The sequence below is a fragment of the Cervus elaphus genome, chromosome 28, assembly GCF_910594005.1.
Source record: "Cervus elaphus chromosome 28, mCerEla1.1, whole genome shotgun sequence".
Taxonomy (NCBI): domain Eukaryota; kingdom Metazoa; phylum Chordata; class Mammalia; order Artiodactyla; family Cervidae; genus Cervus; species Cervus elaphus.
Genome location: NC_057842.1, coordinates 41489631 through 41504516, shown reverse-complemented (window position 1 = coordinate 41504516; position 14886 = coordinate 41489631). Strand labels below are relative to the sequence as shown.

At 42.2% G+C, this 14886-nt stretch overlaps 1 protein-coding gene across 3 annotated transcripts in view; it reads right to left on the bottom strand.

Annotated features, from left to right (window-relative positions):
- The window catches only part of CDK19 (cyclin dependent kinase 19), a 265331-nt gene that overhangs the window by 167523 nt on the left and 82922 nt on the right, over window positions 1-14886 (bottom strand). Inside the window, exon 1 of one of the 3 annotated variants that reach the window (XM_043890136.1) lies at window positions 3625-4039. The exons of 1 other annotated variant lie outside the window; for it this stretch is intronic. In XM_043890136.1, the coding sequence (XP_043746071.1) occupies window positions 3625-3745 (121 nt within the window). In that variant the 5' untranslated portion in view covers window positions 3746-4039. Of the gene's footprint in view, window positions 1-3624; window positions 4040-14886 lie in introns of those variants that run through there. One more of the 3 variants, XM_043890138.1, reaches the window with a different exon arrangement.

The window sequence follows — 14886 nt, the reverse complement described above, 5'->3', positions numbered from 1 at the left end:
AAAACTGGAAGCAATATGGTCTTCTTCATTTTTTCTCCCAAGGTATTAGGAGGGAAAACACATTAGAAAATGCAAGAACTCAAGATTCAAGAAACCAGGATTATAGGCTTGTCTTTGCCAAAACTATGGGCATGACAATCTCTTAAAACTTTGGTTTTCTCACTTGTAAAAAGAAATTAGACTAGATGACCTAAAACCTTTGAAAGTTCTAAAATATTACGATCGTTAATAATATATCTTAAATCTTTGGGAGGTCTCCAAAAATGCAAATACTATCACCTATATTAACTATGAACCAATGTGAAAAATCCATCAAAAACAAGCAGACACTATTGTACCTGTCATTTACCTAAATGTATCTACACGTACTGATTACATTTATTGTGAAGGATTTCATGACAGACATTAAGACATGTAGTTACCAACTACTTCTCACCTGAAACCCTTAGGCAAAACTGAAACTCTGTAAGATGGCTCTGTCAGCCATTTCACTTTCAATTACTGTATTTCAAAATATCCCCAAAAAGGAGCATTCTTTTATTGGAGTGGTTTCAAAAAGCTAAATGAATGTCTGCAAAGTTGAATGGTATTATTGTTGGGTATAACAGTTTTCAGACATAACGTTAGTATGGAATCATATTTGCCTGAATCTCTTACAAAAGAACATTTTAAACAATATTCCTTTATCAAAGAAAATAAGAAGTGTTTCAGACATGATAAATATGGTCTTGAGATTTGTAACCATACTGTTATGTGACTTTTTCTTAATTTTGAAAGAAAAACTGTACTACAAATTCTTGCTCATAAAGTCTAGAAATATTCTAGCTTCTCTTCAAGAATAACTTTTATGACTGATGGAAAAAAAAAAGTTGAGTCAAAAAATCCTCTTCCTTCAGAACAAAAAGATGAAACAAATCTCACTTTTATTAAAGGTGAAAAACCCAGGTGTAAATCTTGCATCTCCATTCTGTTACAAATGTATGTAGCATAATTAACAGGGCCTAAGTTAAAGTTATGTTTCAAAGGAAATAACATTCCATGGTTTTGTAAACTCTACCATTAAACTATAAGCAGAGGCTTTTCTAATGAAGCTATATGTTACATTACTACTTCTAGTGTTTCTTCTAGAGACCTGAACAATTTTTTGCCTATATGCTACATTATATACACCAGAATAGTTCCTCTTTAAGGTACTCATGTGATTTCTCTCTTGCTCCCTAAAATAGCATATACTTCTGAGTTAACCAAAATAAATTCTGGAAAGAGCTACACTGTAATTTACCATGATCAGAGTGTAAAATCCTTTAGGATGCAAATCTGTATCAGTTTAGAATCATCACTAAAAACTTTCTGTTCTTTCAAATCAGCTGGTATCAATGAACACAAAATTAATCTTGCTACCAAGGCACAAGAGATGTGGGTGTTCAGTATGAAGCCTCAAATCTCAACTAGACTCTTTGTCTAAGAAAAGAGTCTTTATATTGATTTTTCTTACATGTAATTTAGTTATTTAAACTAATGCTTTCAGATCCTAAAAGTTTTTTTAAGTATAAAAATTTTGAAGATACACAAACTGATCTTACTCTACCAAAGAGGCTTTATTAATTCTAATCAAACAAATTTCACTCAAGAAGGAAGTGTATTCAAATCAAAATTTTTATTAGAGGGGAAGATATTCAAAAAGAATAGAAGCAGGAATTAAATAATCTATTCAGTGTTGTAGCCTGTGTGCTATTCAAATACAATTCAGAAGCAGAATTTTTAACTTTTTTCAAAAGTTGCCTGCTTAAAAAAATTTTTTAATCCTTAACAACAAAATTAAAATACATTTTAAAAATTCCAGTTCAAATATATTACGAAGTCAGCATGAGGAATATGAAAAACACCACCTCTGATTTGTTTTGTAACGCTAACGTCCAAACAGAAAAGCTCGATGTTCTTTCCCCAAATATATCTGGTAAGACTCCCACAGGAACACCAGTATAACAAGCAGCATAAATATTCCAAAAAACAAAATACAATTATAGTACTTCGCACTACAAGATATTCATTCAAGGACACCTGGCAATTAACTAAAGGAATTATGAGAAAAGTTTACACACAACTAAATGTTCTGGGGCCCATTCAGCTATAACAAGAGAAAAAAGTTATTTGCAATAATAACAATCCTTTACACTTGTAAAGTACTTTGTAGTTTTCACCATCCTTCATGATAAAACAGTTAATAAAGTTGTGCTAGCTCCTTCCCTGTATGAAATCAGCAAGCAAGCGAGCGCGCGCACACACACCCACACACTACTACTACTTTGATCCTAGAGTCCATCAATCAGCCCTGTCAATTACAAAGGCGTGCGCAGAACGATAAGCAGCACTTCAGATCTTTCCATCGTCGTTATGGCTGATAATCAGTTCATTCAGAAATGTTTCGCTACGATCCTAAAAACTCTCTTCCACATAGTTGGATCGTCTTTAAAGTTTAAGCGGGATAGGCAGATGTTCCCGGGCTCCCTAACTCTGGGGAAGGGGAATTTCTGCCAGGATGGGCCCTCAGGTGACGACTGACTTAAACCCACCCTTCTCAGGCAGGGAACTGGTTCCACCTGTCCTGGAGCACGAGCCTCGTGCCCTCCAGGACGAAGGACAGGCGTTTTTCAATACAACGTCCAGCTCTTCTTCTCCTAAGAGAACAATCAGTAAGAGCTTACTAAGGGGTCCCTAAAATTCTCTCTCACCGCCCAGGAAAACAAAGATTCAGGCCCAGCACTGTGTCACTCGAATTCCGTTCTGGATAATCTAGGTGCCCAATAAACCTCAGCACGCAGTCGTCTGGCAGAAGATGGGGTGGAGGACGTAAGAATACCCAAGGTGAGGCGAAATGAGGTACAAGAACGAACTCGGAAGTTCTGCCAGCAAAACGCGGTTCGTCTCTCAGAAGGTCCTACATTCGAGGGGAAGGTGCGGAACTGGGAATTGAGAATGGGAGAAAGCGAACTCGCAGCCTGGCGAAGCGGCGTGAAGAAGTGGCCGCCAGGCACACGACAGGAACAGAAGGGACTGCGCCGAGGGACCACCGGGCTGACTGGCCCCTAGGGCCAAGGTGCCCAACGGCTCACACCAGTGAGGCTGGCGAGGACCCAGGCGCTCGGGGCCGCCCGACAGACTCCTCCGCGAGGTTTCAAACCGCCGCCCCCGGGAGGCGCTCAGCCGATTGGAAGTTCCAGCACGACCGTCACCAGCAGCCCAGGGCCGGAGCGGCAACTCCTCGGCGGAGCTCTCCCAACCGTCTGCGTCTCCCCTGGAGACCAGACCCCCACACACAAACTCCACCTCCAACCGAGGTCCCAACTCGAGTCCCGCCGCCAGCTCCTGGCACGCGGAGAGCGCCCTTCGGGACCAGACCTACGCCCCCCAAGCAGGCTGCGCCGCGGGAGTTCGACGGGCGCGACGCTGGGGTCTGGCAGAACCCGCGTCCCTGAGAGTCTGCCCCGGGACGCAGCCCCGAGACCACCTCCCCCTCGCCCCCAGCCCGGGCACGGCCCGACTGGGCTTCGACCCACCCATCCCGCGAGGTCGCGGGCTGGGCGAGGACCCGAGCAAGCCTTCTCCCCCTGCCCCTGCTCTTACCCATCTTTTCGCCTCGCCTTGTAGACGTGCCCGTAGGTGCCGCGTCCCACTTTGCACCCTTCGTACTCAAACAAATCCTCCACCCGCTCCCGCTCCGCAGCCAGCTTCGCCTTGAAATCATAATCCATTGTCTGCTTTCCCCATAGAGGCACCGGGACGCGGGGGCCGCCGCCGCTCAGTCCCTCCTCCTCCTCCTCCTCCTCCCCCCGCGACCGCCGCTCCACTTCTCCAACAGCCACCTCTCGGGCGCGCGCGCGCGCCGCCCGCCGCCCCGCGATTCGCCTTCAGCAAGGGACTTCTCGGCGGCCGCTGCAGCCACCTCCTCCACCTCCTCCTCCTCCGCGGCGGCGGCGGCGGCGGCGGCAGCTCCCGCAGGCAGCCCCAGTCCCGCCTCCCCCCTTCATTTCCTTGTTTTGGAACCTGGTGGGCCGCGCCGCGGCTTCCTCGAGCTCATTAACGAATCCGCCCGCCCGCCCCGAAGTCGCGGAGACACCCGGGAAATATAGTTCCTTTTGCCTCCGAGATGATTGAGTTTTGCGGCCGAAAGAAATACAACTCCCATGCTGACATGGGTCGCTATAGCCCCGCCTCCAAGAGGCATGCACGCCTGCGCACTGAGGCCGCCCCCACCTCAGGTAGCGCTGGACTGCCAGTTCCTGCGAAGGTAGAAAGCGCAAAGTTGCAGTGTGCTTTCTGCGAATCTGTGGGAGCTTGTGGGAAGAAGGCCCTTGTTCTGATGTAAGGCAGGTACTCTATTAAAACTGTCCCCGGGAGAGAAGGAGAGTGGAAAGTATTTAACAAGCGCCTTGCCCAGGAGTTTGCTCCGGAGGTCTGCTAGGCAAGGACTGTGGTTGGGCAGTTACACTGAAGATTGTTGTTTGTTTTTTATGGCCATTGGCCCGCCTCTTGCCCCGCCCCATCCAGCCGCTCATTGGCGAAGAAGAGAGAATGACGTCCTCGTTGATGCGTGGGTATCCCCGGGCTTTGGCTTCTTTCCGGCTGTTGATTGGTAATTGGATGTGCTCGGTTCCTCCTGATAGGTTAATCTTTTTTCTTTACGATGCAAAAACCGTATTTCAAAAGCTGAACATTCAGCGGTTTCCTCGTTCTAGCATCAGCCAGAGAACTTTCGCGCCCCAGCAGCAAGTCTTCATTTTCTTAGCATTCTAATCATGGTCTCTTCCTAGCATATGTAGCCAAGGTTTTGGCCATCTGTCTAAGGACAATAAAAGTACCTGCGGGATGCGGCGTTTGAAAACAATCATTTGGGTTGGACTGTTGAGGGGTTTTTGTTTTTTTATGATTTTTCCATAATAGTGACGTTTTCCTAGAATGTTCAAGAAAGTCTCGTGCATAAAATGTAGCAGATGCTTGTGATACAATTTTAAACCTGGTTAGTGCTAGAATAGGACTTACATAGAGGAGAAAATAGTCAATTCCACCTGAAGTGGCAAGGAAAGTTAATAGTGACCTGCCTGCTAGGTTTTGGAGGAAATCTGGAAACCTGGAGGGAGGAGGAAAGAGGACCGTTTATTTATTACAAAGTTTCCTGGGAAACTTCCTCAGATCTTGATGTAAATCATGAAGTATCTGAGTTTGTGTTGTTTCCCGGCACTATAATAAGTGCTGGAGATGCCAGATGAAAACTGGTCTTTTCCACTGGGGACTAAAACGTATTGAAGTAATAAACATGCAAGCAAATTAAAAACAAACTGCGTGGGTACAAAGAGCAATAGAATAGGATTTCCGGAGGAGTCAGGGTAGGCGTCATGAAGGAGGTAGTTTTTTCAGCTAAAATTTGAAGAATCTTACGTGGAGGACAAGTGGGGAAGTAAAGAGCAGAGGATTATTTCTCGCAAAATGGCATGTGCATGTATCATGAGAGAACCTAATGTATTCTGACAAATGCAACTAGCTTGAACATTACAGATTAATTAAGGCAGGAAAAGGGGGTGGTTAAGAAATGACTGGAGAGATAAACAAAAGTTCAGATTATGAAGAGTTATATATAGTAAGTTCCTGGAAGCTTTAGATTTCCTCATTCTATAGGCAATAGAAAGCCATTGAAGACTTTTAAGCCAAGTTGGGTTGACTCAGGCCATCACTGAGAATGCATTGCAGATCAATTTGCCAGTCTCCCCCATTCAGCTTTCTTCCTTTTCCTTCGAGAAGTATTGATCTCATCAACATTCCATAATAAACTGATCACGTGTTAATCTCCGTCTCAACGTGTACTTCCCCAAGAGCCCAATTTGTGGAATTCCCCATGTGTGCAAGATGATATACCTTAAGGTTATTCATTGAGCATTGTTTCTCCTAGGAAAGGACTGGGAAACAACAAAAATGTTCATTAGAAGAGGAATGGATAAATTACGGTACATGCACCAGTGGATTATTATAAGGCCCTAAAAGTATTGCAAAAGCTATGAATGTGCCTCTCTGATTTCTTCCTTGCAGGAAAGCACCAGCTGCTAAGCTTTGAATCTACCACTGCATTTGCAGTGAGCTTACAATACCCAACCATTGCTCCTAGCCTATGACTGAACATAGAAGGATACTGAGACAGGTCCATTCCTGCAAGATGCTGGGTTCCTCTGAAAGTGACTCTAGCTTAAAAACTCCCCAGATTTAAGCCTGTCTGAAACTTAGAACTGTGTTGCAGTCTGAGTCACTGCGTACTCAACCATCCTTTCTTCCCTCCCTCCTTCACAAAAGCAGATCATCAGGACCTGACAGCTCCCTCAGCTCCCTCCTTTCTCTCTCTCACAGGCATTTCCTCCAGTAAGTCTCTTATAGGTCTAATCGTATCTTGGCATCATGTGCTTTTCAGAAGACCTAAACCATGAGGCAGTTGTTTAGGTAATTAAATGGAAAAACCTCCAATATATATTTTTAAATGAAAAAAAAAAAAAACAAGCAAGAAATAGAAGATTGTCCCTAATATGCTAACATTTTTATACAAAGAAAAATATATATATATACTTGCTTATATAGGCATGACTTACCTCTAAAAGGACCACAAAAAACTGATCAGGGGAGAAAAACTGCTTGAGAATCAGAGACAGGAGGGAGAATTTGTACTGCATACCTTTTTGAATTTTGATTCATGTAATGTCTTTTCAAAAGGTAAATAAAATTTAAATGAAAAATTTAGGAACTTAGCTAAAAAAGGTAGGAGAAAGACAGGATTGTAGCTACCATAGTCAAGACAAGAGTTTTGTTTTGTTATTCGTTTGTTTTTAATAAGAGGAGGGAACTTCTCATATATTGAAGGAGAAGAGCTAGTGGAGGAAAAAAAGGTGAAACCGATACACTTACAGCCATCCTGTTTTTCACTTTCAGTATAATATTCAATTAATTACAGGTGATATTCAACACTGTTAAAATAGGGTTTGCATTCAATGATTTTGCCCAACTGTAGCCTAATGTAAGTGTTCTGAGCACATTTAAGGTAGGCCAGGCTGAGCTCTAATGTTCAGTGGGATAGGTGTATTAAATTCATTTTATTTTCAATTTAATGATGGGTTTTTACGGGACATAATCCCATCGTAAACTGAGGAAGATCTGTAGTAACTTTTCATTTCTATATGATGTGGGAAGCACGATCAAGTTCAGAGGACAAAAGGATCAGTGGGAATAAGGGCAGGTGGCTTCAGAAAAGAATGACAATTTTTGGCAAGTAATTGGGGTGAGAATGAGAGCTAACATTTACTGAATCCTAGGTATTTTATATAAGCTAGCTAACATAATCCTTACAAGTACTCTGTGAGGAAGTTATGCATTATCTCCATTTTACAGATAACAATACTGAGGCTCCAGGAGGATAATCTGTGTGGTCGGTCAATGATGCAATTTAATCCCAGGTCTCTAGGACAATGGAGGATAGACCACACTGCCAAGTACTGTTAGTGTACATTGGGCTTTCCTGGTGGCTCAGCTGGTAAAGAATCTACCTGCAATGCAGGAGACCTGGATCCCATCCCTGGGTTGGGAAGATCCCCTGGAGCAGGAAACAGCTACCCACTCCAGCATTCTGGCCTGGGGAATTCCATGGATTGTATAGTCCATGGGATCATAAACAGTCAGACATGACTGAGCGAAATCAAGATTAAATTATCCCATCGAGACATTCATCCTCTTTGTCGTTGACTCTAATTTTATATGTTAAAGTTACCATGTCTGTTTTTCTTTCCTTCATATTTGATATCAGTCACTAGGTCCCCCTTCTCAGTGCATAGAAGAGTCATAGGGCTTATGAAAGTGAAAGTTGTTAGTCGTGTCCAACTCTTTGTAACCCCATGGACGGTAGTCCGCCAGGTTCCTCTGTCCATGGGATTCTTCAGGCAGAAATACTGGAGTGGGTTGCCGTTTCCTTCTCCAGAGGATCTTCCCAGCCCAGGGATCGAAACCAGGTCTCCTGCATTGCAGGCAAATTCTTTACCATCTGAGCCACCAGGGAAGCCATCTGAGTCATAGGGCCTATGAAATACACAAAATTTATAGTTGCCACTGCCATTGAGATGTTCATTTTTCAGTATATGTAAGAGGCTTTCCTTGCCTTTGCTGTTGCCACACAACCAGCAGCAGTTCTCTAGTCAGTCAAGTTTCAGAGTATTAACTGCTATGTAAATACCTGTTACTCTTCTGAAAGGCATATTTAGTTTACTTAAATATTGATTTAAAGTCTGAGAATAAAGCTTCAAGTTTAAAGGCTAGTGGGGAAACAGATTCTAGACTCTTTAGTACAAGTCAGTGCCAGGGAAGCTGACAAAGAGGAATTGGAGGCAATGGGATTAGGAATCAGACCTCTCTCCTTACTGGAATGAGGATACAAGCCAGATCAAGAGAGGGATGCCCATCTGCTGCTGATCCAGTGGAGGAAGAGGTTCATGCCTATGTCAGTTTCCTAGCACTCTTCTAACAAATTACCATAAACTGAGTGACTTAAAATGAAAAGAATTTATTCTCTTGTAACTCGAGAGGCCAGAAGTCTAAAATTAAGGTGTATATAAGGTTGGTACCTTTCATAGACCCAGAGGGAAAATCTGCTCCATGCCTCTTGTCTTCAATTCTGACCAGTTCAGTTCAGTTCAGTTGCTCAGTCCTGTCTTACTCTGCGACCCCATGAACCACAGCACACAAGGCCTCCCTGTCCGTCACCAACTTCCAGAGTCCACCCAAACCCATGTCCATTGAGTTGATGATGCCATCCAACCATCTCATCCTCCGTCATCCCCTTCTCCTCCTGCCCTCAATCTTTCCCAGCATCAGGGTCTTTTCCAATGAGTCAGCTCTTCGCATGCATGAGGTGGCCAAAGTATTGGAGTTTCAGCTTCAGCATCAGTCCTACCAGGGAACACCCAGGACTGATCTCCTGTAGGATGGACTGGCTGGATCTCCTTGCAGTCCAAGGGACTCTCAAGAGTCTTCTCCAACACCACAGTTCAAAAGCATCAATTCTTCGACGCTCAGCTTTCTTTATAGTCCAACTCTCACATCATACGTAACCACTGGAAAAACCATAGCCTTGACTAGACAGACCTTTGTCGACAAAGTCATGTCTCTGCTTTTTAATATGCTGTCTAGGTTGGTCATAACTTTCCTTCCAAGGAGTAAGCGTCTTCTAATTTCATGGCTGCAATCACCATCTACAGTGATTTTGGAGCCCAGAAAAATAAAGTCAGCCACGGTTTCCACTGTTTTCCCATCTGTTTGCCATGAAGTGATGGAATCGGATGTCATGATCTTAGTTTTCTAAATGTTGAGCTTTAAGCCAACTTTTTCACTCTCCTCTTTTCACTTTCATCAAGAGGCTTTTCAGTTCCTCTCCATTCTCTGCCATAAGGGTGGTGTCATCTGCATATCTGAGGTTATTGATATTTCTCCCGGCAATGTTGATTCTAGCTTGTGCTTCCTCCAGCCCAGCGTTTCTCATGATGTACTCTGCATATAAGTTAAATAAGCAGGGTGACAATATATAGCCCTGACATACTCCTTTTCCTATTTGGAACCAGTCTGTTGGTCCATGTCCAGTTCTAACTGTTGCTTCCTGACCTGCATACAGGTTTCTCAAGAGGCAGGTCAGGTGGTCTGGTATTCCCATCTCTTTCAGAATTTTCCACAGTTTATTGTGATCCACACAGTCAAAGGCTTTGGCATAGTCAATAAAGCAGAAATAGATGTTTTTCTGGAACTCTCTTGCTGTTTTGATGATCCAGAGGATGTTGGCAATTTGATCTCTGGTTCCTCTGCCTTTTCTAAAACCAGCTTGAACATCTGGAAGTTCACGGTTCATGGATTGCTGAAGCCTGGCTTGGAGAATTTTGAGCATTACTTTACTTGTGTGTGAGATGAGTGCAATTGTGCGGTAGTTTGAACATTCTTTGGGATTGTCTTTCTTTGGGATTGGAATGCAAACTGACCTTTTCCAGTCCTGTGGCCACTGCTGAGTTTTCCAAATTTGCTGGTATATTGAGTGCAGCACTTTGACAGCATCATCTTTCAGGATTTGAAACAGCTCAACTGGAATTCCATAACCTCTACTGGCTTTGTTTGTAGTGATGCTTCCTAAGGCCCATTTGACTTCACATTCCAGGATGTCTGGCTCTAGGTGAGTGATCACACCATCGTGATTATCTGGGTCGTGAAGATCTTTTTTGTACAGTTCTTTTTTTTTTTTTTTCTTTTTTGTACAGTTCTGTGTATTTTTGCCACCTCTTCTTAATTCTGGTGGTTGCCAGTAATCCTCGACAATCCTTGGCTTGTGGCAGCATAACTCCACTCTCTGCCTCTTTCTTATCATGCCCTTCATTCATTTGTGTCTGTGTCCAGAGTCCCCTCTTAAAAGGGCATCAGTCATTGGATTATGGCCCAAACCTTAATACAGTATGGCCACATCGTAATTGTATACATCTATAAAGACCTTATTTCCAAAATAAGATCACACTCAGCTTCCAGGTGGCCATGAATTTTTGGGGGGACACTATTTAACCCAGGACACAGCCTGAGTTTTGATTCTGTCTTTGTCTCTGTCTCTCCATCCTGAAAAGGGGAAGAAAATGGTCCTTTACTACAACGCAATCAGTGGGCGTGGGAGGGACTTTTTGGTATCTCCAGACTAGCGTTTTTAATTTACTTTTTTTTCTTTTCATAAAGGAGAATCTAGCTACAAGAATGTTACTAAAACACTCCCTCTTTATCTTTTAGCTGAATCTCTCTATTCTAATAACTGAAACATATCATGGTGAATGAATCTGATCCTTAAAGATTAGAATTTTTTGTAGACAGATTACAAAATCTTTTAGTTTTCATTGTCATTGTTTTGGTAGTTCATGTATAGAAAAATATCAGGTGTCCTCAAATATATGATAACTACAATATGCTACAAAAAAATTAAAAAGTAGGTTAATCAGTCTCACCGTGGATGCTTAGTTCATTTTGATTGCTGGGGGGACTTTTTTATTCAGAAAATTTTTAATGAAAAAAAAAAGAATTAAAAATGAATTCCAAATAGGAAGGAATACATGAAAGACTACATTGGAACCTTACTCGTTTCTTTGGCTTACTGTGTTTTCAGGAAAACAGAAAAAAAGAAAAAGTCCACAAATATGACTTTGCCAGTCGTTCTTTAAACTTCTTAGCCCCTCTATAGCATTAATTATTCCCTGACACCAGAATGGAGCCTGCCCTAGGTTTCCAACAAACAAACAAAAATAAATGATAACCACCCAGAAATTAATAAGGCCTAATCACATGCCTGTAAGGAATTTGAAAAGTTTTATCTAAACGTTACAAAACTGAGTTCATTTGACACAGGTAGAGAACTTCAATGAACGAATAGAGTGATGGTTTAAACAGTTTGTTCAAGTCAAAATGTGGGTATGCCCAATTTACAATGGATTAGTCATCAGGAGAACTGAGCTGCAGATCTTGTGTATCAGGTTCTGCGAATATATGATGGGAATAGTAAGCAAAGTCATGACTTTTTTTAATGCTTATGTCCTTAGTCATGACCAGATATAAGCTATGTGAAATCAAATTTGAATATGGATAAAATTTCTCTTAACACAGTCTTATCTAAGTCAGGGAAATTTGTTGAAGAGATTCACCGAGTTGTTTCCTGGTGGTTTAAGGCTCAGCTCAGGATCATCTCTTTCAAGAAGTGTTCTCCTACCTTGAGACAAGGTTGGGTGCCCTTCATTCATAATGCAGAGAAGGACATGGCACCCCACTCCAGTACTCTTGCCTGGAAAATCCCATGGACGGAGGGGCCTCGTAGCCTACAGTCCACGGGGTCGCGAAGAGTCGGACATGACTGAGCGACTTCACTTTCACTTTTCACTTTCATGCATTGGAGAAGGAAATGGCAACCCCCTCCAGTGTTCTTGCCTGGAGAATCCCAGGGACAGAGGAGCCTGGTGGGCTGCCGTCTATGGGGTCCCACAGAGTCAGACGCTAGTGAAGCGACTTAGCAGCAGCATTCATAATGATGACATACTGTGAGACCCCTCTACACTTTGCTTATCTTATGTGTATCATGTTTACATGTCTTTCTTCCCAGATGGGCTATGAGTTTCTCAATGAACCAAGATTAGACTGGTTGCTTTCCACATTCTTACATTTGATATTTTTTGGTTTTGGTCTAGGTATACAATTCCAAGTTAAAAATGAATTTTCCTCAGAACCATGAAGGTATTACCTATTGTCTAACATTCAGTGGTTCAGATGTATTATAAGACTGTTTTTCCTAACCTTTTTTAAGTGTCCTGTTTTTCCCATAGAAATGTCTAGCATGTGATCTGTAATCTCTCTTGGGTGATTTTTTGGCTGTGCCGGGTCTTAATTGTGGCACATGGGGTTGCAGCACATCTTTGTTGAAACATGTGAACTCACACTTGTGACTTGTGAGATCTTGTTGCCTGACCAGAGATCAAACTCTGGCCCCTTGCATTAGTAGGGCGGAGTCTTAGCTACTGGACTGGCAGGGTAGTCCCTGTTCTGTAATCTTGAAGATACCAATCTTTCACGAGGGTATTTTCCATTCGTTTTTCTCTTTTAATCTCTCTGGTATTTTCCTTCCTCTTCTCCAGTGCTATCATGTCACTACCCCCTTTTTTCCACCCTTTGGCTTTAGACTCATTATCTTGCAGACTGATTTTTTATTTTTTTTAATTTTGGCAGTGCTGGGTGTACGTTGTTGCATGGGCTTTTCTCTAGTTGCAGTGGCTTTTCTTGCTGTGGGGTACAGGCTTTACGATGCACGGACTTTAGTAGTTGTAGAGCACAGGCTTAGTTGCCCCAGGGCATGTGGGATCTTCCAGGACCCGGGATATGAACCTGTGTCTTCTGCCTTGACCGGCAGATTCTTTACCGCTGAGCCAGCGGGGAAGTCCCCTGCAGACTGACTCTTAATGCCTCTTATCAGTTGTCTCTTTATCTTCCTCTTCGGAGCTACTACTTATATTAGGAGGCTTAGCATTTCCCTCCTCTCAGAGTAGAGCACTTCTGTTCTTGGCTAACTGTCTAATGCCCTTGATTTGACAATTTTGCCTGTAGGAGGAAAGGCGCTAATAAGGGCGGGTCAGCACACCTATATGCAATTCTCCAACTAACATCCCAGCTCTTATGTCTGTTGGTGCTCTCTCTTGTATGCCAATTCTAGCAGCCCCAGAACTTCTCAGAGGTTTATGGGAGACCACCTGCATCTCTCTAGCCTTTTAGATGAAGATTCCAGCTTCCTCTATTATATCTGTCAGAGTAGTCTTTTAGAAATATTTTTGGGACTTCTCTGGCAGTCCAGTGGTTAGGACTCCTCACTGCCACTGCAGGGAGCATGGGGTCAGTCCCTGGTAGAGGAACTAAGATCCTGAATGCCTTGAGGCATGGCAAAAAATTTAATATAATAAAGCTCATTATCTAGTCTCTCCATTACTGGTTTATTCTGAATCTTTCCTTCAGTGTTATCTTAAGAGAAACAGAAAGAAAATGTGTTTTAGCACCCTGTCCCCCAGCTTTAACCAGAAGCAAGAATCATGATGTGAAGGCAAAGGCTCTATTTTATTTACTAATAAATATCCAGTGCCTAACTGTTTATAGTACTCCTAAGATACTAAATAATTTCCTCCCACTTCCCTTTTTTTGATACTCAATCTTTAAATAAAAGAATGCTGCAGGTATCCAAAGAGTTTATCCCTCTTCTATATGACTTAGCTATAGTAGCCAAATGAACATGGCAATAAAATTGGGAATACAGCACTACTTTTTTAATAAACTTTATTTTTTAGAGCAGTTTTAGGTTCACCATAAAATTGAGAGCAAGAAACAAAGATATCCTATTACTTCCTGTCCCCACAAATCCATAGCCTTCTCCATTATCAAGGAATGTAGCACTTCTTTTACACTTTATTTTTCAATTGAAGTATAGTTGATTTACAATATTATATATGTTTCAGGTGTAGAACAATGACTCACAATTTTTAAAGATTACACTCCCTTTATAGTTACTGTAAAATATTATCTAACATCTCCTGTATTATACAATATATCCTTGTAGCTTATTTATTTTTATGTATAACGGTTTGTACCTCTTAATGTTCTACCTCTGTCTTGCCCCTCCCCCTTTCCTCTCCTCACTACTAACCACTAGTTTGTTCTCTAATCTATTGATTAGAGAGTCTGTTTCTGTTCTGTTATATTCACTAGTTTATAACACTAGTTTTGATGATATAAATACATCTAAAGAAATTAAATAAAGATGATTTTATCCACTAGAAAAAAAATGCTTTAAGTAGCTTAATTGCAAGAACTCATTAAACTGAAACTGAAGCTAGGAGCTACTGTCAGTAAAATAGATCTGGGGGAAAAATTGGAATATGCTTGATTAAATAGTCTCAGAAAGAGTTTAATATCTTCCCATTGATTTTATTATTGCATATGTGCATGCTAAGTCACTTCAGTTGTGTCTGACTCTTTGTGACCCCATGGACGATAGCCTGCTAGGCTCCTCTGTCCATGGGATCCTCCAGGCAAGAATACTAGAGTGTATTGACATTACCTCCTCCAGGGGATCTTCCCAACCCAGGGATCAAACCCACATCTTTATGCCTCCTGCATTGGCAGGCGGGTTCTTTACCACTGGTACCAGTTGGGAAGCCCCGATTTTATCATTATTGTTGGATAAATAGTATTTAGTCAATTTACCTATATACTTATATACAGTTTTGAAGATTCATAGTATACCAACTCCGGGCTTGCTGAAAAGTG